Below are 21,835 nucleotides of genomic sequence, written 5' to 3'. Positions count from 1 at the left end.
CGTGACTCCTTCCAAGAATACGTATCTACGTAGACCAGAAGATGAGCTATTAGGTTAGCGACAGTCATCAAAAGCATGATTAGTATAATGTACCCATTATATTAAAAAAAAAGCTGCCCTGTCTTATAGAATGTATGTGTCTAAAAGATGCTTTTTCACTAAAAGCCCAAGAACAGACTGAGTGCTACAGAAAATGATGAAATGTCCTAATGTAGAGAAGACTCCGAAAATTATCCCGAGAGACTTCACCTCCAAATTTGAGATTCTTTTGGGGAGAATTGATTCCCATTAACTATGAATTACTTCTATTCAGGGGCTGCTGTGATTTGCAGCCCATATATAATGAAACGAGCGCATCGACTTCTATGCATTAGGGACAGAAGAATGGATCCAGCCATGAGTGGCCATTACCTTGCAGCATCTGACATGGGCCCTACGCCTGCTCACCACGCTGCTGGGACAGGCCGCGCCATCCGCAGGCACGCTGGGATGCACAGCGCAGGCGTTCGTCGGTGGGCTGGGGGCAGGGCGTGCAGGGGGAGAGTGCCAAGTCAGGCCAGTGTTTCGCGTCTGAGCCGCTGCTCTTCCCACAAGTATATGCATGTGTCCACGCTGGGTTAGCCTGTACGTGAGGACACAGCTAGAGGTGGAAGGTCTTTGCGTGTGACCAGTGACTGAAATGCTAGAACTGTCGGTGGGGATAAATGCTGTCAGTCTCCCTGAGTTACCTGTGTCTCCTGTCCTAGATGTTCGACTTTTGCCGTGGTCGTTTCCTTTTTGACTCACCCAACGGAAGGGTACTTTGTGAAAGAGACTGCTGCATTTTTCACTTGACTTTGTAGCATTTATCCAACTACAGTTCTCAATGAATGTGTAACGGTCCCCGCTATAGGCAAGACTCTGAGAACATCAAGTTATAAGCTGCAGGATTTAATATCTGGGGTTATAAAAAGTGCAGGATAAATAAGAAAGCCTGTAATTATCACCAGTCCCAAATATGAATGCCCCCGAAGGGTATGGATGGAGGGCAATCATTTTTCAGTTGGGGTAACTGTGGGAGGCATCGGTTTCTACGTTGTTACATCTGGGCATAACACCCAGCTCCTGGGGTCTAAAGGTTAAATGAAACAATGTATAAAATGCTCACCACAATGTGTTTGTTGCACAGAGTGATTAATCAGTGAACAGAACTCTATTACCAGGGGGCTTTGTAGCTGGGTCCTGAAAGAAAACCAAGATTCTGAGGGATAAAAGTGAAGGTAAGTGGATGCAAAATGTAAAGCCAGGGTCTAGAGGCAGGAGCGTTTCATGCCTGTGGGCGAGGCTGTCCAGTTCCATGCATGTCCACAGAGGTAAGAGGTCAAGCTTGGAAGGGCAGGCATGGGCTGGATGCCAGCAGGTATAGACCCAGAGAGTTTAAAATTTCCCTCTAGGAAAGAGGAGGCCATTGGAACATTCTGGAGAGGGAGACACACTGAGTCCAAGCTCAAGGATTCTTGCGTAGCATGGCTCTGGGGGGACATGAGCTGTGTGGTCTCAAGTCGGGATCCCTGGCAGAGGCCACTGCTGTGGCCCCAAATGTGTGAGGCAGCCTAAGGGTGTAGGGGGAATGCCAGACTGGCTTCCTGAATGGGAAAAATGCCCCTCTTGTTCGAGTTCACAGTATTCTGTTCCATACCTCAACAGCAGAGCATGTGCCCCCTAACTAGCTCTCAATATTTGTTTGGGGCAATGAATGAAAGTACAAATAAGAGAGAGCCAATAAATGAAAGAGGATATCTAGATTTATCGTGGACCGGCTCCTGACACAAATCTAGATTCTAAATTTTGGTGGAACTGAAGTTGTCCGTCATTCCTCTAGAGGGCCAAAACCTTGTGCGGTCAAGGTGGCTGAGTTTCTATACGCTGCTCAACCCTGGTGAAAGGTATGATCGAACAGTGTTTCGTTTAATCTCATATTGGATAAACGCTCAGACAAAGCTACACTCTTGACCTCCCAGAATTGGACAAGCTCAACTCTAGGGTATTTAAAAGCAAATAGCTGTGCACATAATTTAAGTCCCTAAGCAAGACAAAAAGCTGAGTAAGTGTGTGTGTATGTGTGCACTGCTAATCCCAACCCCTCCTTTGCCCCAATTTCTCCACAGCAACAGGAGGGAAACTTGGCCTAAAAATCTATAGGAGTGAATATCTCCGAGATGTCTAGTCCTAACTGTACTTAAATACATGGAGTGCAGTTAAATGTATTAATTCAATTTAATTCTAACTTAATCAAATCCCCCAAAACATTTTATATTGAGATATATTCCACATACCATAAAAAACCCTTTTAAATTGCACAATTCAATGGCATTTAGTACTTCCACAATCTTATGCAACTGTCTCCACTTATCAGTCAGATTCCAGAATATTTCCAATGTCCCCAGAAGAAATCCTGTATGTATTAGGAGTCACCCTAGTCCCTTCCCTCAGCCTCTGGCAAACGGCTAATCTGTTTTCCATCTCTATGGCTTCACCTAGACTCCCTAAAACTTTGCACCAAACAAGAACAGCAGATTACACTGTAACCACTGTACATAGTACAGGCATTTTTGACATTAAAAAATGGAGATAAGGCATCTCCTCTAAAGCCTTCCTGCAACAGCTGATTGATAATAAGAGGTTCCAGATGACGGATGTCTCCTCATTCCGCCACAACCCTTCTAAAAAGTGTCTGTACGTGTGGACCTGCACATGTAAGCTGAAGTATGAGTGTGTTTTTAAGAAAAGCGTGGCTCCTTCCATTAGAGATGTGTTTGCTCTGTCCCCGAGAGCTGAAGGGACACTTGGAGAGGACCTTAAAGCCAATGGTCCCTGAGCTGCTAAGCCAGGTCAAATGTGTCTTCTCTCACACATGTCAAGCAAACCGATGACCTCCTTAGCCAGAGCAGAACTATGTCTCACATTAACACATTCTGGCCAAAAATCCTACTTCTACGCAAAATGCAGGGAGATTTTCCTGTTCATTTCTGGACTCATTCTAGAGAAGCCTTCACAGAGGAACCCGAACTTTGAGCTCGACCTTAGTCAAAGAGAAACTGGAGGCCTGTAGGCAGATGTGCCTTAAAACACAGGCCAAGTCATTTGCTATCATCTTCATTCTTCATGCTGTTCTGAACTTCTGGGGGGTAACTGTGGACAGAACAGCTCCCAAGAGCCTTTGGAAATGAGAATGCCTGGAAATCCTGTTTGGCCAACGTCGGTGGCCTGTAAAGGCCTTTTTGGCTAGACTGCATTGGAAGATACCGCCTGGAGAAAGCAAGGAAAGGGGGGCGTCTATCCTGGCTGCTTACCAGGTCATTCTCCGCATGGATTCACGCTATTCCGGGCAGGGCGAGTGGGTGGGATGCCAAAGTGAAATGCTCCTACTGGGGAATGCTCAGGTGGCTCAGTCGGTTAAGCGTCTCAGTTGGTTCAGGTCATGAACCCAGGGTCCTCGGACTGAGTCCCGCATTGGGGTCCTTGCTTGGCGGGGAGCCTGCTTCTCCCTCTCCCACTCCCCCTGCTTGTGCTATCTCTCTCTCTCTGACAAATAAATAAAATATTTTTTAAAAAATGCTCTTACTGTTTGACCAGTAGGTGGCAGTTCTGAACAAGGCGAAACCTGCTTGCCAAGGGTTTGAGGTTCCCCGCCCCCCCCAGGTCTACATTGCTCACCAGACCAAGCCCATTTGCAGTCAGCCCCAGGGGTGGAGGCTCCAGGCCCTGACCTGCAGCCCAGCGCCCACTCCTGCCGGGAAGGCCAAGAGGGAATGAAACGGAATGGGCCTGGTCTCCATGTGCATTGCCTGCGAGGGTTCTCTGCTACCACCCTGAGCTCTGGGCCCAAACAGCGCCTCGTGGGGGAGCCTCACCTCATTGGAATGCGTCCTGTTTTGGTGCTTGGCGCGATCCGAGGCATTCGAGAAAGCCTTGTTGCAGCCTTCGTGCTCACAGACGTACGGTTTCTCTCCAGTGTGAGATCTCAAGTGCGTTTTCAAGTTTTCTAGTCTCGAGTAGGCCTTTGTGCAACCTTCAAACTGAGGACAACAGGTAAATCTGCATCACTCCACACAGTATGGGCTTAGGCCTAACACTCCCCCAAAGTTGATGAAAGACTGACATTTCGAGGGTCAGCAGCTTTTCAAAACCAAGGAACAAAAGTCCACTAAACTCTGCATTTACTGGGATTCAGATGGGGCTCAGTGCTGTTGAAGAGACAGCATTTTCAAGGTTACTAAAAAGTCCTGGAGGTTTCTTTCTTTCTTTCTTTCTTTTTTAATAGACCACTCAATGTGGACAATGGGTTTCATTATCTGCTCACTGATCTCCTCAAATTCCCACTGATTTTAGATTCAGCACAAAGTTCACTAATATGGCTTTGGGTCCATACAAAGGCATGGAATTTGATCATGTTTGTAAAGAGCCTTTAAGATGTAAAGCGCAGGGCTGAGCAGTGCCCAGTGCTCCTGGAGGCCCCTGTGTGAAAGGCTTAGCCCCAGCCTTCTTGTGTGTCTGCACCGGGCCATGGGGATGGACTAGGAAGGCAAAGGAAAACTCTGAAGTCCCGTGGGTTCTGGTTTTAAAAGTGAGCTTATGGGTTTTAAGTCAAAGTTGGCACGTCTCTCTGCCCTCCGTGTCTTCCAGCGTGACGGGCATTTCTGCTGGGGCAGACATGCAGTCCATGCGCTCATTCCTAGTGCCCACCAGTGGATCCCAGCTGCCTCCATCCACCCACGGCTCCACTGTCCAATGTGGTAGCCATGTGCCCCTGGGGGCTGTTTATATCTACATTTAAAAAAATTAAATGAAAATACAATAATCAATTCCTTGTTTGCTCTGGCCAGGTATCCAAAACCCCCACGGGGCCCACAGGGTCCCCGGCTACCTTATTGGACAGTGCAGGTCAGAGCGCTTCTGCTGTCCCCCAAAGTGTGGTTGTCACGGCTCCTTCTCCACTTCTGTCTTCCCCTGCAATTCCTGACCCCCTCTCAGACCTCTCTACATTCATCACAGCGCCCGGCTCCTCCCACCACCGGGCCGCTCCCCGCCCCCTCGGTCCTGCCGGGGAGCCGAGCCCCACCCTGACAAGCGCCCCGTCAGGGGCCCCCAGGCCCACGGCCCACGCCCTGCACTCACAGTGCATTTGTGAGGCTTCTCCCCCGTGTGCCGCCTCATGTGCACCACCAGCATGTACTGGGCTTTGAAGGGCTTCTGCTCTCTCGAGCAATCCAACCACCGACACACGAACTCCTTCTTCTCACCGTGAATGTGGTCGTTGTTTATATGCTGGGGTGGGGACAAAAGAAAGGGAGAGCGCATGGGAATGCAGGACTCATTTCTGAAGGCGACAGAAGGGAGGGCAAAAGGCCTCCCAACCCTCAGCCCTAAGGAACGTATGATAACTTGAAATACAGATGGTGGTTTTTTTTTTGTTGTTGTTGTTGTTGTTTTTTTGTTTTGTTTTTTAGTTTAAGGTGTCTTAAACAAATTTGCCCTTAGGAATCATGCACCTGTATTTTGTGGTGCTATTTGGAGGCCGCGTGTTTGTTGGCCAAGAAGAGGGGAGGCAGGACATGGGGCCTCTGCCTTTTTCACCTGCCCAGTGGGGGTCAAGGTCAACAGAGCACAGGGGCGCTCCCATGCACTCCGGGCCTCCAGTTAGCAATACAGCTGTGATCTCAGGAAGGGAACATGCACACGCATGCACACACGTGTGCCCGCACACACGTGTGCCCGCACACACGTGTGCCCGCACACGCATTGTTCCCTGACAGGAGCAGCAAAAACCGAAGGAAGCACTTTCCTGAACTACACTTTAGCTCCAATCAGTGGGATTTTTGTTTCTCAGATGATAATCACAGACAAAAGAAACAAATACTGAAGAGGACCAGGAGACCAGTGAAAAGCTTTAGTGTCTGGTTCACAGCCTTCTTGTACAAAATACAGGGATGGCTTACCTAGGCTCGAACGTTCTTCCCAGCTTTATAGAACCCTCTTAACTCCATTTCTAAAGTGAAGATGAATTTTTCTGAATGTCTCATTCATTCAAAGTTTTAGAACCATTTTTTATATAGTTCCTTGGGTGGGGAGTCATACCTCAACTGTCCTACAACAGGAAGACACAAAGAACCCTAGAGAAACGCCTGAGGAAGAGAGGGTTCTCACCTCGGATCAAATTTAAGTCAATTTCAGTACGATGATTATGTGACTTAAATGTCCATTTAGTTACTGAAGAAGTCAGGGTCCTGGGTGGGTCCTGTTGGTTTTATTCTGTGGTTTCCTTACCCCACATTCTATTTGCCTTAATTTAAGCCTCTTGTAAGCACTTCTCAAGTGTACGTAGAAAGACACCACAGATGAGTCCGTTCGATAAGAGAAAGCCCCCTTTGGGTTCCATGTACTGTGTGGTCGTGACAGAATGTTTAAAGACTTTCTTGTTCAGGCTCTGGTTCCTGAGTAGTGGTCTCTGGGGGCCTGCAGGTTAGAGTCTGCCCTCAGCTGGCCTTACCCTGTTCCTCCAGAGGGCAGATAAAATGACTTTTGCTCTGCCTTCTGGACTTGAACACTGGGTGAGGGCGGAGAAAGGCAGTGGCTGTGACCTCCCCATTCCTTGAGCATCTGTTGCTGATCACACAAATCCATCCCATAAAAACTGCCCTTGGTTCACTCTTCCCTGAGGTACTGGAAATAACCTCCTTGGATTGCAAAGGACACGGAGGAAGAGGAAGGCGGGAGGAGCTGGAAACCAGAGTTAGAACGAGGCTGAGTCTACTAGAGGACAGGACCCATATCTTCTCGTTTCAGAGTCTCAGCAAGTGGCCGGGGTCCCTGGTATCTGGCGGGTCCTCAGTACATATTTGCGATTAGACTGGACTCAGGTGGTAGACTGAACTTTCACTGGACAAAAGGGATTGAACTTGATACTTCTGCTTGTCTTGACTTCGTTTCATTTCACCTAGTGTCCATACAAGACGATTTTAACGTAACGTGTTCTATGACTTTATGACGATATACTATCGAGAACTCCAAAGGATTTGAGTGATACCCAAACATGAACCCCACCTTGCTGGGAACACTGGGTGATCATATTGTTTTTGCTCCACACACACACTTCCTGAAGAGAGCTGAGTGCTTGTTATCCAATATCCCTAGGTCTCCGAGAGGAGAAGGTGCGATTCCCCAAGTAGGAGCTAGAATTTCTAATTTTCTGAGTGGATGGATGTTGCATTGAGCAGAGTCTCACATTTTCTAGAAACACTTTTTTTTTTCCTCATTGATGCATAAATGCTTACTGCACAGTATGTGATGGCAACACTCTATTCAGTATTTACTGAAATACTGAATAATAAACAGTATTTACTCTGTTCAGCATTATACCGAGATCCTCTCCACTCCAAGCCCCATGCTGTGGAACCAGCTGGACATGCTTCCTGCCCTAAGGAACGGACAATCTACCAATAATGCCTGAAATGACTATACAATTCCAGTTGTGATCAGTGTTGTGAAAGGAAGAGGGTCTTCTAAAAATAATGAACAGGGGTCTCAAATCCATGTGGCGCATGGAAGAGCAGGGTCAACTTCTTCAATGAAGGGGCACTCATGGTAGGACCTGAGCGACATGTGGAGACCCACCAAGTGTGCAGATAAGAGAGGTTGTGTGGAGAATGGGTCCCCGTGGCCAAAAAGCTAGACCCATGGGACAGAACCCGCTGCCTTTGAGGAACAGGATGAGGAACTCGCGTGGAAGGGTAGATGGGTCAAGCAGACACAGGAGGCATCCAGCAAGGAGCTGACAAGAGAGCCATAACTGAAAGACCCCATTTCCTATTTGTCTACCTCACCAGTGCTCACTGACCTTGGCCTCTGGGACAATGTCTGAAAGGGCCAGGCATGCCATGTCGATCAGCCGGCTGATCTCCCATGGGGAGAGATGCAGAAGAACCTGGGCTAGCCGGGAAGACCAGCCTCGCTTCCAGGAAGGTCAGTTTCGGGGGTGGGGGTGTCTTCCCTCTTGACCCCATACAGCAGAACGCAGTTCCGTCTAATAGGCTTTTGTAATTCTCTGAAACTGCTCTTGAGTACAAAGTTGGATTGAGACCACGAGTTATTTTTTTTGAAATGACATTCTACCCCCTCGGCCGGCGGGAACCAGGTCCAAGGGCTGAGCACAAGATGTAATCCATTATTCTAAAGAAACACCAAAATGTCCCTCTGCCTACTTGGGTAGTTCAAATGCACTGTAGGCTTGATGCAGTTCCTGACGCTGGATTGCAAGAGAAAATTAAAATTCTAAGAAATAGATTGTATCTGTCCTTGTGTCCTAAACGTTTACTTTTCTTTCACAAGCTGCTTGGACCTCTGCAAGGAGGCGGACCCTACACTCCAGTGGAAAGAACGTGGGATGGACATTGGAAGACGCCTCCCAGACCGAGTTCTGATGAGCTCTGCATCTCGGCACAGGGCAGTTCTCCTACTCGAAACTTAATTTTCTCATCTGTTAAATCCCAGTGATCAACTAGATCAGGTATCGGCAAACTTTTTCTGTAAAAAGCCAGACAGAAACTATTTTAGGCTCTGCTGGCCAGAAGGTTGTAGGTACTCAAACTTGGCCTCCATTTTAGGCAAACAGTCATAGACCACGTGTAAATGAATGGGTGCTGCTGTTTATCTTTGAGGCTGAACATTTCACATGTCAAGAAATAGTCTTAAGATTTTGCTTTCCTTCCCCAACCATTTCAAACTGTAGAAACCATTTCTTCACTCAGGGGCTGTGCAAAGGCAAGCAGGGGTCCAGAGCTGGCCTGTGGGCCATCAGTTTGCTCACCCCTGACTAAGTGATTTCGCTTTCCTTCTTAGGCTGCAGAGTCCCTGACTTTCTTGGTCAGGCTGGTCAAGCCTGAGGAAGTTAAATTAGAGAGGGAGGTTTCAGCACCGGGGAAAAGACAAAAACCACAGAAGGAAGAAAAGTCGGGATCCTGGCTAAATAAGGGGAGGGAGGGAGGCCAGACAGAGCCCCCCACCCCTGCAGTGTGCTTCTAGGACCCAGTGGTGGGTTGTGATCCCCCTGAGTCCCAGGTAACTAAGAAGACAGACACACAGTGAATTCTCAGCATTCCACCAACAGAGTTCTCCCGCGTGAAGCTAGCCTGAAATTCAATGGGCGTGTGTTTATTTGTGGTTTCACTGAACATTTGACTCCCTAGCAGTGAAAACGTTAATCAAATATATAAATAATTTAATTGGAGGGAAAATAATGCATGATTAAAGTCCAAACTAATCCAACACAAAGATATGCAATTTGCCACCGGCCCGAATTCCAGAAAGAGATAGATGGTGCAAATTACAGTGCGGCAAGCCAGCTCCCTCGGCGGGGCTCTCAGAACTCTCCCTCCTGAGCAAACAGGGCAGGGATGCCAGGACTGCACCACTCTCTCAGAAAGGCCGAGTCCCCCCGCACAGCTGCTCCATGATTTCCTCCTACAAGCAGGACTGGAAGCATCTGCCTTGGGAAACTCATGGCTCATGGAGCAAATACAATCCTCAGGTGCCCACAGCAAACCAACAAAGTTGCTGTGTCCCCAGCGGGATGGGTCTGCAGCCAGGTGAGCCAGGACCCCGCATTCCCATCCTTCTGCTCTCCGAGGTGCCCCATGGGCACAAGGGGTGGGGAGAGGTCTGTCTGCTGGCCTTGCCACTGCTGTGGGAAGGAAGACCTAAGGGAAAATGGGGGAAAGGCAGGTTCCTGTCACCACCACCATGGAAGAAGCAATGGCTTTCGCTAAGCGAATCAGAATCCTTTCTTCTTGTGTCCTTAACTGCTAACCTTTGGATGAAGTACACATGTGCGGTCCATCAGCCCCGGATGTCGGTGGCTCTCCAAGCAAAGCTGCTGTTCAAGCACCCTCATGTCACCCTTGCCTTTGGGCAGATTCCCAGCCGATTCCTACTCAGAAAGTACAAGTTTTCACGATGTGGAAGCACCCTCCATTGAGGCAAGTTCCTCAGAGGAGAAGTGACAGTAGGGCTCCAGGGGAGCGTGGAAGCCCTGCACATATGTCCCCGTGCAAACTGGGCTCGAGGGGAGCGTGGAAGCCCTATACATACATCCCTGTGCAAACTCAGCTAGAGGGGAGCGTGGAAGATCTGCACATACATCCCCGTGCAAACTCAGCTAGAGGGGAGTGTGGGAGCCCTGCACATACATCCCCATGCAAATGGGGCTCAAGGGAAGCATGGAAGACTTGCACATACATCCCCGTGCAAACTCAGCTCAAAGGCAGCACACCAGTCAGTAGACAAACACCTTGATGATCAAAGTCAGTTCACTCCCCAAATCAGACAGCAACCTTCCAGGCAGAAGGTACATTCCTCCCGCTGCTGTAATGAAACTTCTACTGTCAAGCACACCTAAAACCAGGGAAGGCGGGACACATAAAACTTCAGACTCAGCCCTCGCCACAATCTCCGCACGACTCCCCTGTGCACAGGCGTCACACCCGTCTTGCTGTCAGTTCCCACTGTTTCTCAGACAACAGAGTTTGTCACTCATATAAAAGGTTTCTACAAAGCACCCTGACAAGTTTTTCGCAGTGGGAGGTCCAAAGACCGTGGTCTTCAGTGGCACGGTGCTCAAGGACCTAAGATCTGTCTCGGCACAAACATCCATGTGCGTATGTGCACGCAAACACACACGTGTCCGCACACGTACTACTGTTTGACAGAAAAGGAAGCACACTGGGAGAGGAGTGTATTTCATACATGAATGCTTGAGACACTGAACCTGCATTATGGGCGTGAAGCCTACAGATGGTCGTTGGATCCTCGGTTTTATTTCTGCCTCATCCCTTCGCTACCTTTCTTTGTATCTTAACCCACAAACACGCTGCTATTTGATGCCGTGATTTTATTTTAAAACTGAAGGAAATCAAGCCGAAACCTTGCCTTCTCAGGAACTTCCAACACTTGATGCTTTCTAAATCTTCTCACACTGCTGCCAGCTGAGCTCAGAAACCAGGCTCGAGTCCGTGAATATGTTTTGTAGAATTCAATAATTTATAACTTTTAAGGATGGGCTGAGAGAACCTCCTATTGTGACAGTGGATAGGATACAACCAAGTAAACAGTTTTAAGTAAGCTCAATTTTCAGTTTGCTCCCTGATGTCATATTATCTGTTTACTGTAGTTGACCCTTGAACAACACCGGAGTTGGGATGCCGACACCCTGCACACCAAGAAATGTGCAAGCAAGTTTGACTCCTCATAAACTTAACTATTAACCTACCATGGACCAGAAGCCTTACTGATAATAGTAATAGCCAATCAGCACATATTTTGTATCTTATGTGTACTGTATACTGTGTTCTTACAATAGAGTTAGCTGGAAAAAAAGAAAATCATAAGGAAGAGGGTGCCGGGGGTGCTCAGTAGGTCAAACCTCTGCCTTTGGCTCAGGTCATGATCCCAGGGTCCTGGGATCGAGTCCCGCATCGGGCTCCCTGCTCAGCCTGCTTCTCCCTCTGCCCTTCATCCTGTTGTACTCTCTCTCAAATAAATAAATAAATAAATAAATCCTTTAAAAAAAGAAAATCATAAGGAAAACACATTTACAGTGTTCTGCTGTATTTATGGAAAACAATCCACATATAGGTGGACCCATGTAGTTCTAACCCATGTTGTTCAAGAGTCACCTGTACTATCTCTTAGTAGTCCAAAACAGAAAGAGGAAAAATAATTTATAAGGGATTAAAGTTTCATATGTACATTAAGGCTGATTTGAGAGAGAAACTGACATTGTTTGCCTATAAGAAACTACGCAAGAATCCTTCAAAACTTTCCATCCGAAAGGAGGCCTACTGCTTCTTTTAGTATGTATGTATTTGAGAGAGAGAATGAGAAAGAGAGAGCCTGAGAGGGGGAGGGTCAAAGGGAGAAGCAGATGCCCCGCTGAGCCGGGAGCCAGATTTGGGACTCGGATCCTAAGACTCTGAGATAACCACCTGAGCCACGATGGCAGATGCTTAACTGACGGAGCCACCCAGACCGCCCAGCATGTGCCTTCTTGTTGTGGGTATTTAATTCATGTGCCATTTCTGAAAAGTTGTACAAGTTTCATGACACAGATTCTATTAGGGGCACACCATGTTTGAATTCCTAACCGCTTCACCAGGCAGAAGCAGGAAAAAGCAGCAACCACAGACGATCAGGGCTGAAACTGGCCTTTTATCTCTAATAGGTACTTGAATTTTAGATAAATAAAATAACTGAAAGGGTTTTCTTGGCACCATCAACCGTCCCAACGGTGTTTACAATGTGACACTTGCTGTGGGAAAGATCTCCCTAAAGACTCCCCAACACAACTGCTTGAATCTCTCTGGCTTATAAAATATCCAGGCACCACTTTTCTTTCAGTTTTCTGATACAGGAAAATATCAAAAGGACTCCAGACTTGGGGTACAAAACATCATTCTCTTCATAAAAATAAAATATTTTCTTCTTTCTGGTTTGTGAAAATTAAGAATTCGGTGGACACAAAGAGCAAAAATCTGCTTCCTGGGTCAGAAGGAATAAATAAATAGATCCCTCTAACAGGGAATCAGATTTTTGTGACTAGGTACAAATCGACAAAACTACTTCCTTTCACGGGTAAGAAAGACTAAGTTCTCTGAGAAGGTAACTGTGGAACAGAGGGCTTCATAGTTTCGATTTATTTATTTATTTATTTTTAAAGATTTTATTTATTTATCACAAGCAGGCAGAAAGGCAGGCAGAGAGATGACACACAGGCTCCCTGCTAAGCAGAGAGCCCGAGCAGGACTTGATCCCAGGACCCTGGGATCATGACCTGAGCCAAAGGGAGAGGCTTTAACCCACTGAGCCATGCAGGTGCCCCCATGGTTTGGATTTAGAGAATGGATATTACCTCAGCCTTGCCCCACCCCTCATAGCCTGACCACAGCGTGCTCCGTGGAAGAAGGCAGCCACCAAAGGACACAAATTGTTTGATTCCATTTATACAAAGGCCCACCGTAGGCAAGTCTAGATAAGGAGGTAGACTAGACTAGACTAGTGGTTCCCTGGGTCTGAGAAGAGTCTGGGAGGCGGGCTTTCTTTTGGGGGCAGTGAAGATGTTGTAAATTTGGTTGAAGGGATTATTGCATAGCTCTGTGTAGACACAGAGGGTAGACTTTAAATGGGTGAATCACATGAGTTTCTGAGGTATGATGGTTACAGTGATCACCTCACACGTGGTATCGAGATTACATGTCAGTAAGGATTATCCCCCTCTCCCGTCCTCCCCCCCCCCAAAAAAAAGAAAGAACCATGGAAGTGTACATCTGACCCTTGAACAACATGGGTTTGAACTGCATGGGTCCACGTATCTGCAGATTTTTTTTTACAGTACATTATTATAAATGTGTTTTCTCTCCCTATGACTTTCTTTATAACATTTTTCCCTGGCTTATTTTGTTGTGAGAATACAGTAAATAATACATATACAACATATGTCCTCATCAATTATTTACATTATTGGTAAGGGTTCTGGTCAATAGTAGGCTTTAGTTTTTAGTTTTGGGGGAACCAGAAGTTATACATAGATTTTCCACCGCATGGAAGGTCAATGCTCCAAACCCTGTGTTGTTCAAGGGTTAACGTATTTGGTGATGGGCTTTGGTGACAGAGGGAAGAGTGGTGGGGGAGACAGGAAAAGTAGGTGAAAACAGGGAACAGCCAGGTTCTTTTCCCTGTGTCCATCCCTCAGACAGAGGTCAGCCCTAGCCAATGGTTTCTCATGGAAACACCTTAATCACAACTTCTACTATAGAATGAACACACACACACACAAACTACATACTGATTGAGTTAAAACAAAACATACTTCTATGACACAATATTTCCTAGTGGATTTGACACTGGACTCAGAGTGAACAAGCCTGATAATATCGCCTAGATGACAATTTCTCCTTCTATCCCTTCCTCATCCTTCAAGTTATAGAGAAGAATGGGAAGATGGACAACACTGAACTTTGTGCGGAGTTGAAAACAAAGCTAAAACACCATATGCTCGTACTAGTTCAAGGGCGTGAATGTGAAACAGTTCATGATTTGAAAAAACTGGCATTTTCTCAGACGTGATGGAGTTTAAAATTTACTAAAACCTCATGGAAAATTCAAGTACAGTTAATTCAGAATTTCTGTAGTTTTGGTTTTGTTGTTGTTACCTTGAATTATGAAATTACTAGGCATAAGGATCTAATTTGTGATATAATTTTTTTAAAGGTTTTATTTATTTGATAGAAAGAGATACTGAGCTCACAAGCACAGGGAGGGACAGAAGGAGAGGGAGAAGCAGCCTTCCCACTGAGTAGGGAGCCTGATGCAGGGGTTCGATCCCAGGGTCCTGGGGTCATGATCTGAGTCAAGCAGACATTTAACTAACTGAGCCCCCCAGGCGTCCCTGGTTTGTGGCAGGATTGACCTAGCCTGCATCTCCTCCCCCGCAGAAACGCATGTGGTACTCATTCCAAATCACGTACACACAGGAAAACAGTGTATTGACTAATGTTAAGTTGACCTCAAACCTCAGGAAATGTTAGTTTTTGAGAATTTTTAAAAAGCAAAATGGAACCATTAATATGGATTAATTTACTTACAATACTTCGGTAAAAAGAAAACACCCTCATTCTTGAAAGTGGGTTAAGGTCCTCTCATTTTTTTTTAAGAAGAGTAAAAATTCTCTTTCTCTCACAGTTTTGTTCTCTGACTTCTAAATTATTTTACAAAACATCATTGTTACACTTCTTTTTTAAGAAGGATCTCTTGCAGTTCAATAAGGTGTGTTTTGTTAAAAACAAAACAAAACAAAACAAACTTCTGAGAGCTTCTTTCTGGAAGGGCCAGCATTTATAGCCCACTGAATTTCAAAAAGAGAGAAAAAATGGTTTCATTACATCTTCCAAGCAATCTAAGACTGTTTACATCCCTTCTACAAATTACTGGGCTCGTCTTACTTTTTATCTTATTCTCTTAAGTACCAACTTTTGTTTCAGTCAAAATAACAATAAAAACACAAACTCTTCTTAAGTCAGCAAAAACAAAGATAGATAGCAAGGAAGGATTTCGTAGCATCCGTTCTGGAAAGAAGCAGCATGCTAACTGCCGACAGGCAAGGTAATCTTAGCTGTCTCATCACAGGATGAAACAGTTTGGAAAACAAAATCTCCAAAATATTTTCTTTTCCATCTTTTGGCAATGAGCCGTTCACCAAATACAGAGAGTGCCAAGGTTTCTGATCACACCACTAGCTCCAAAGACACAGAGAGAGCTCCCTGTTCCTCAACTGGGAAAACCAGCAAGACCAGAGAGCCCAGCATGGACGGCCACCAGAAGCAAGTTCTCCCAGGACCCAGATGAATTAGTCACTCAGAGGAATGGATCATTTCTACGAGTCGAGGGTATCTAGAAAACATTACCATTCCCAGCAATGGCACAGATCTCCAAATTAAAGATTTCAGAAGCCGAACTGTGTCCCAGAGGATTAAAATCTTCCCACCTTGTGGGCTTGGATGTCTCCCACGAAGAGGAAAGAAGGTTAATGGGAAGTTTCTTTGTAGAATAATAATTCCTGCTGGTGTGCATAGAGTAGTCGTGCTCTCCAATCCATTGTCAGAACAGGTCTTTCTTTTGTTAAAAAACTTTAAAAGGTAGGTTGGCTTGGAACAATAATATAAATACAATTATAACAGGACCCCTTAAACTTCGAATTTTAAGGTGTTTAATGCACACACACACACACACACACACACACACACATACACCCCTACTCTAAATACAACAAGGAAGGTTGAATTTTAAACTCTCCCTGAATGCAAAGGTAGGTGTAAATGTTTTCTGATATTAAGACTTCCATTATCTAGAAGTATACAAAATTTTGGCCTTTAATTACTCCTTAACTTTTATCATCTTGGCAATCTCCAAGGAGCCTGAATGTGCAGGCACTGCTCTTTGCAAAGAGCCTGAATATAGGGGTGCCTGGGTGGTGCCTGGGGTGCCCTGCTCAGTGGAGATCCTGTGTCTCCCTCTCCCTCTTCCTGCCGCTCTGCCTACTTGTACTTTCTCTCTCTGTCAAATAAATAAATTAAATCTAAAAAAAACCCCAAAAAACAAAAAACAAGCAAACAAAAAATACCTGAATCTATAATGTGGTTACGAGAAAATTTGAAATTCAAGAACAACATAAACAGAGATGAGGGACAGATGCGATCTGAGTTGAATGGGTGGGCTCTGTCCTCAACGCCCTCATAAAAGCAACCTTGATCCATCCACGTTCCTGAAGGCTGATTCGGAACAATCAGCCTTTAAGTCTGCAGATGGGCTTGTAAGTTTTTAAATCATAATTTTTGATGACTAAAAGACTTGTTAAAATAATAACAGATAAAATAAACTGTATTTGAATTTCAAATGAGAGTTTATTTTTCATATTTGGAGAAAAGTCAAGAGTCTTTTTCCTGGAATCCTTTGAAGATACGAGGCAGCAGACCAATCCTCGTTCCCGAGGGCTTCTGCCCATTACATTGCTACGGGAGGTCCCTGCCTGGAAAGCGCAAGGAAGGATTCTTCCTTCAGAGTCACAAGGAGGTTAGGTGAGTGTGTGCATATGTGTGTAAATAAGGGTCTGGGGCCATCAATGACGCAAACCCGGGCAAATCTCAAGGGCTATCGGAAGAAAGCAAGAAGGCAGGCAAGCAGGCAAAATTATCCCCTTGGAAGTCTGCCCACACGTCCCCGCTGAGCTGACTCATTCATTCACTATTAACTCAATGCTTATTTATGATATCACGGTTACTGTGCTGAACTCTGAAGAGGAAAGACTGAGTAAGACACGGCCACTGGATGCCGTCCAAATCTGGTTGTAGGAACGCAGAAAAAGGTACTGTTGAAAAATCGGCTTTCACATCATGGACACTTCCACAATGAAAAAAAGCAAGCTACCCCCGCAAAATGCATGACTTTCTGCCTTCCCTCACGGCCCCGTGTCACAGAAAACTAGCAGCCCGTGCCCAGGGCTTTCCCAGTTTTGCCTCCCTAAAACAGGAGAAGAAGCCCTAGGACATCTCCCCTGTAACGAGCTTTTCAACATGTGGAACTATTCTGCCACTCTTCAACGAGCTCGTAACTCATTCATACGGCAAGTCCCCCTTCGGAAGACCTTCATCCCTTATGGCCGACACACGTAAGAACGTGAGAATAAAATATCCTGTGCGACATGGGCACACACTAATTTTTCCACATGTAGATGACAATTTTCTTTACCAAGTTAGTACCAAGGCAAAGAGTTTAGAGGAAAACAACAATAACAACAACATTGGCTCAGAAATCAGGAAAAAGAAATTCATTCGTCTTTGTGGGTAGCAAAAGGAATATGAGTAAGGCATGGGCCCTGTGTCTGAGAAGATGAAATTTTACTATTTTATTTATTTTTAGGATTTCTTAATTTATTCATTAGTGAGAGAGAGAGCACAAGCAAGGAGAGGAGCAGAGGCAGGGAAAAGCCCCTGCTGAGCAGGGAGCCCCGTGCGGGGCTCTATCCCAGGACCCTGGGGTTATGACCTGAGCTGAAGGCAGAAGCTTAACCCACTGAGCCACCCAGGTGCCTCAAAGATGCTATTTTAAATAGGGTGAATGGAAAACAAGTAGTTTCAAGAAAATGGGATAGGTGAGAAAGTTAAGTCAGGGAAGGCTTCACAAGCAAGTAAATGAGTTGAATCCAGAATAACGAGAGGGAACTTAGCACAGAGGGAAGTGCATCCCAGAGGAGGGACGCGAGCTACCGAGGTCCGGCGTCAAGGAAGAGGGTGACGTGTTGGCAAATGTCCCCCGTATGGGACGAGGACGCGTGTGTGCACATACCTATAACAGGAGGGGTGAATGAGGGAGCAGGAGGATGCGCTGCCGGCTGGAACGAAACCACGAGGGGTGCCAAGTGATTGAAGGCACCTACGCTATACCCCGGGCAACCCACCAACCCACCAAGACGACGATGGAGAGAAAGGGCTCGACAGAGCCGATTCCGGATAACCTGTGAGTTGCAAATCCAAGAGAGGAGGAGGGGTGCCGGTGTAGCTCAGTGGGTTAAAGCCTCTGCCATGGGCTCAGGTCATGATCCCAGGGTCCTCGGATCGAGCACCGAATCGGGCTCTCTGCTCATAGGGGAGCCTGCTTCCCTCTCTCTCTGCTTGCCTCTCTGCCTACTTGTGATGTCTGTCAAATAAATAAAATCAAAAAAAGAGAGAGAGAGAGAGAGAGGAGTAGCAGGTGATCCCAATGTTTCTAGCTAGAAAGACTGCATTTGTGAGACGGGGTGTCTGGGACACAGCATTTTGGACGTGCCCCCAGGACATCGCCATAAGGGGCTCCAACAGAAGACACGTGTGAAGATTTAAGGATCTAAGAAAGGTTGTAGCTCAAGGAGGAAGGCAGAGCCCTTCCCTACCCCGCGTTATATCCTCGGTGAGCCCCCCACAGAACTTTCAGGACTTTGCAAGGACCAATTTGCAAAGCCCGACCTACGGAGACTGCATAGAGGAAGAAGGGAAGCCCCTGCGGATAATGCTGGGAAACCCGTGTTTGGGAGACGAGGTGGGGGAGAGACAGAGCAGATGGCACGCGGGGCGGGGGGCGGGGGGGCTGGGGCGCAGGCGTGTATCTGGAGGGCCCCTGGCATAAGCTGAGATGATGAAGGGGGACTCTACCAGTGACAGCTTCCCAGTTGTAGTAAGTTCGGGGAGATCCGACGGGGAAGAGAGTGACATGTGGAAGGCGACCTTCAGCAGGGCAGTCTGGCCGACTCCAAGTGTGTTCCATCGGGATAGGCTCCTGGCTGGTTTAAATCCTCTGTGACTCCCCCCAAGCCATCCTTCCAGTCTATTCTGTGTCACACAGCCTCCCGTTGAGGAGACCTGCAGGGCTGGAAGCAAAGACAGGTTCCGGCATTTTGTGCCCGACTATCCCCTAAGATGGGATGGAAGCAGGAGGCACCCCAGGACCACGGAGACCAAGCATGGCAGGGAGTGGGTGGGGGCACTGTGACCTGGTACACGTAGAGCCAGTGCCATGAAGGCAAAGGTCACTCCGGGCCGAACGCCCCGGATGTGGAGCTGGAGATGCTTGGCTTTCATCTGGGCTGGGGTCACGGTGCCAGGATTCTTGGCTCTCCTCCAAATCCTCCTTCCAGCATCACCTCCTTAATGAGACCGCTCACCCCATTTACAGTACCACGTCCTCACCCTTGGACTTTCCAGCCCCTGGCCCTGACGCTCCATTGTCCCCACGGCCCTCCTCACCTCCAACACGCTATCCTGTCTGTACAGACCGTTTCTGATTCATCGCCTGCCTCCCCGTGAGAATGTAGATTCTACACAGGCAGAGATTTTTATTGATTTCGTTCACTGATGTTTTCCAAGTACCTGGAACAGTGCCCAGCACATAGTAAATGCTCAATAAATATTTGTTGGAGGCATGTGTTGTTGGCAAGACCACGCTGAGAACGGACGCGGCCCCAGGTCTCAGCGTTATCCCCAGGGGGCCGCCTTTGGTCTGTGCTTGGAGAACCAGAAGCCACAGGAAACAGAAGCAATTTCCTGTGATTCTTCTACTCTCGGTGATCGGATAAACCTCAGCCTCTCATACGCCTTCAGGGCCCACCAAACAGACCCCCCTACCCCTTCCTTTTTTTTTTTTTTAAGTGTTTTTGTTTTGTTTTTTTTGTGTGTATGTTTTTGTTTTCTTGTTTTTGTTTTTTTTTTTTTTTTACAGAGACGGAGAGAGACAGTGAGAGAGGGAACACAAGCAGGGGAAGTGGAAGAGGGAGAAGCAGCCTTCCCGCCAAGCAGGGAGCCTATTGTGGGGCTCAATACCAGGACCCCAGCATCATGACCCGAGGCGAAAGCAGATGCTTAAGGACTGAGCCACCCAGACGCCCCAGAGCCCCCTTTTATACTGTGACCATAGAGTGAAGTTCTGAGCTAGTAGTGACATAATTCAGAGTTATCCGAGTTGGTTCCTATACATTGTTAATGAAAAGGAATTCTGCGGTCTCTTTTGCCAGCCATCACCATGTTGATACAGGTCTGTGGCGAGGGCTCTGTCCTCCGAGCGCTGGTCCTCACTGTGAATGTGACGTTCCACGGGCTGCGGAAGGCATGGAATCTTAGGTTTTACCGTAGGTTTCTCTTGAAAGAATCCAGTAATGCCGCAGATGGTGAGGAAAAAAAGGCCAAGTTACCCTTGTGATCAGGCTATACACTGGCTATTGTTTTTGTCACTCATTTATACAGAGTTTTCTTCCTAAAGCAGTGCTGCTAGGTAGTAGAAGACTGAAGAGCAGATTTTGTCCTTACTCTGCTTGTGCATATCTCGGTAATGTCATGGAAATCGGCCCGTACCAGGATGAAAGTGTTGGGAAAGGCAGCGAGGAGGAAGTAAGCTTGCTCATATCTTGTTTCGATTGGAGAAATAAAGAAGGACAGCACAGGTTGGAACTTGCAACTTAAAAAAAAAAAAAAAAAAAAAAAGTGTGTGTGTGTGTGTGTAATGACCTGTGGTCCTTCCAAAAGAGAAGTGGGAAGCCAGCCTGCCTTGTGCTGAACACCGCCCTTCCCATGGCGAAATCTCTCCTGGGGGTGGTGACTTTCCTAGAATTTCAGCCATTCCTGCACTTCGTTTTTGTTTTTTTTTTTTTTTGTCCTTTTGCCTTTTACCTCCCTAGTAAAGCAAAAATTTCACTTCTCAAGAAGGGCTAATTTATTCCTAAAAATATGCTTTTAATTTGGGGACTTGATTCTATAAAACATATTTTCATAAGCACATTTCCCTAGGAACAATGTGGCCAGTATGTATTGTGTAATTGTGCAACTTTAAAGTTTCTTGTGAGCCTTTAAGCGTACGCCTTCAACTTATAGGTGGCTTTCCTAATTGCCTCCACATTGCATAAGAACAGAATATTAATATAGCGTGATTATAATAGCACAGAAATGGGTTAAAAGGTTATGAATTTTAACACTCTGTAGGGGAAAAATAGTGAATGCGCTTGCCGGAAAAACCCAGAGACTGAAGCTAATTGAAACTCAATGTTGGGTCTGCATTTTGTCACCCGGTTATTTAAAGTAGAAGCGCCCTATTTGTCATCTTATCTAAATTACCTGCAAAGTGACTTCCACGCATTTCATTTCTCAGGTAACTCAAGCACAACAATGAGTATCACCAGAATGTTTTAGGAGGGAGTCAAGTAGGGTGCCAGGGTTCCAGGCATTGTATAAGGCCGTGGGAAGGGAGGGCCAGCGTTATGATCATTCTGTCTTTGTCTTCTCCTGCCCTCTGTTTCTAGGGATGGGTCAGGCAGGCTCTGTGCACTGCACGCTGGGTCACGCCCCCTCCTGTGCCAGGCTTGCTTGGCCAATGTCTTTCCATGTGGTTAATTCTCTCTTATCCTTCATCTCCTACAGGAGGATGTTCCTGATGCTCAGAGAGGTTCAGAAACTGATCTACTAGAGCACCCCAAGTTTGTGGAAGAGATCAGAACAGAATCCAGGGCAAGACTTCTCACCCACACACAGAGGGGACTGAGCAGAAACAGTGGTAAACTCAAGGTCAAGGTCAAGGAAGAGTAATCTGTCAGAAATAGCGAGCCAAAGGGCTCACCAGAAGGGGAAATTTTTAAAAAAATAAAATGCTATAGAAATTTTTTAAAAAATAAAATGCTATAGAAAGGTCAAGAGAGGATGGAGATGTAGACTTCACTATAGCTATGGTATGATTT

General features: G+C 46.5%; 1 protein-coding gene across 2 annotated transcripts in view; it reads right to left on the bottom strand.

Moving 5' to 3' along the window:
- GLI3 (GLI family zinc finger 3) overlaps nt 1–21,835 on the bottom strand; it is a 263,860-nt gene that overhangs the window by 9,942 nt on the left and 232,083 nt on the right. For both annotated transcript variants that reach the window (XM_059397219.1, XM_059397220.1), the window contains exons 11-12: nt 5,158–5,307; nt 3,894–4,058 (exon numbers count right to left, since the gene is read on the bottom strand). In XM_059397219.1, the coding sequence (XP_059253202.1) occupies nt 3,894–4,058; nt 5,158–5,307 (315 nt within the window). The remainder of the gene's footprint in view (nt 1–3,893; nt 4,059–5,157; nt 5,308–21,835) is intronic.

Source organism: Mustela nigripes, chromosome 4 (genome assembly GCF_022355385.1).
Source record: "Mustela nigripes isolate SB6536 chromosome 4, MUSNIG.SB6536, whole genome shotgun sequence".
Taxonomy (NCBI): Eukaryota; Metazoa; Chordata; class Mammalia; order Carnivora; family Mustelidae; genus Mustela; species Mustela nigripes.
The sequence above is the reverse complement of the archived record's forward strand: the minus strand, read 5'-3'. Positions and strand labels throughout refer to the sequence as shown.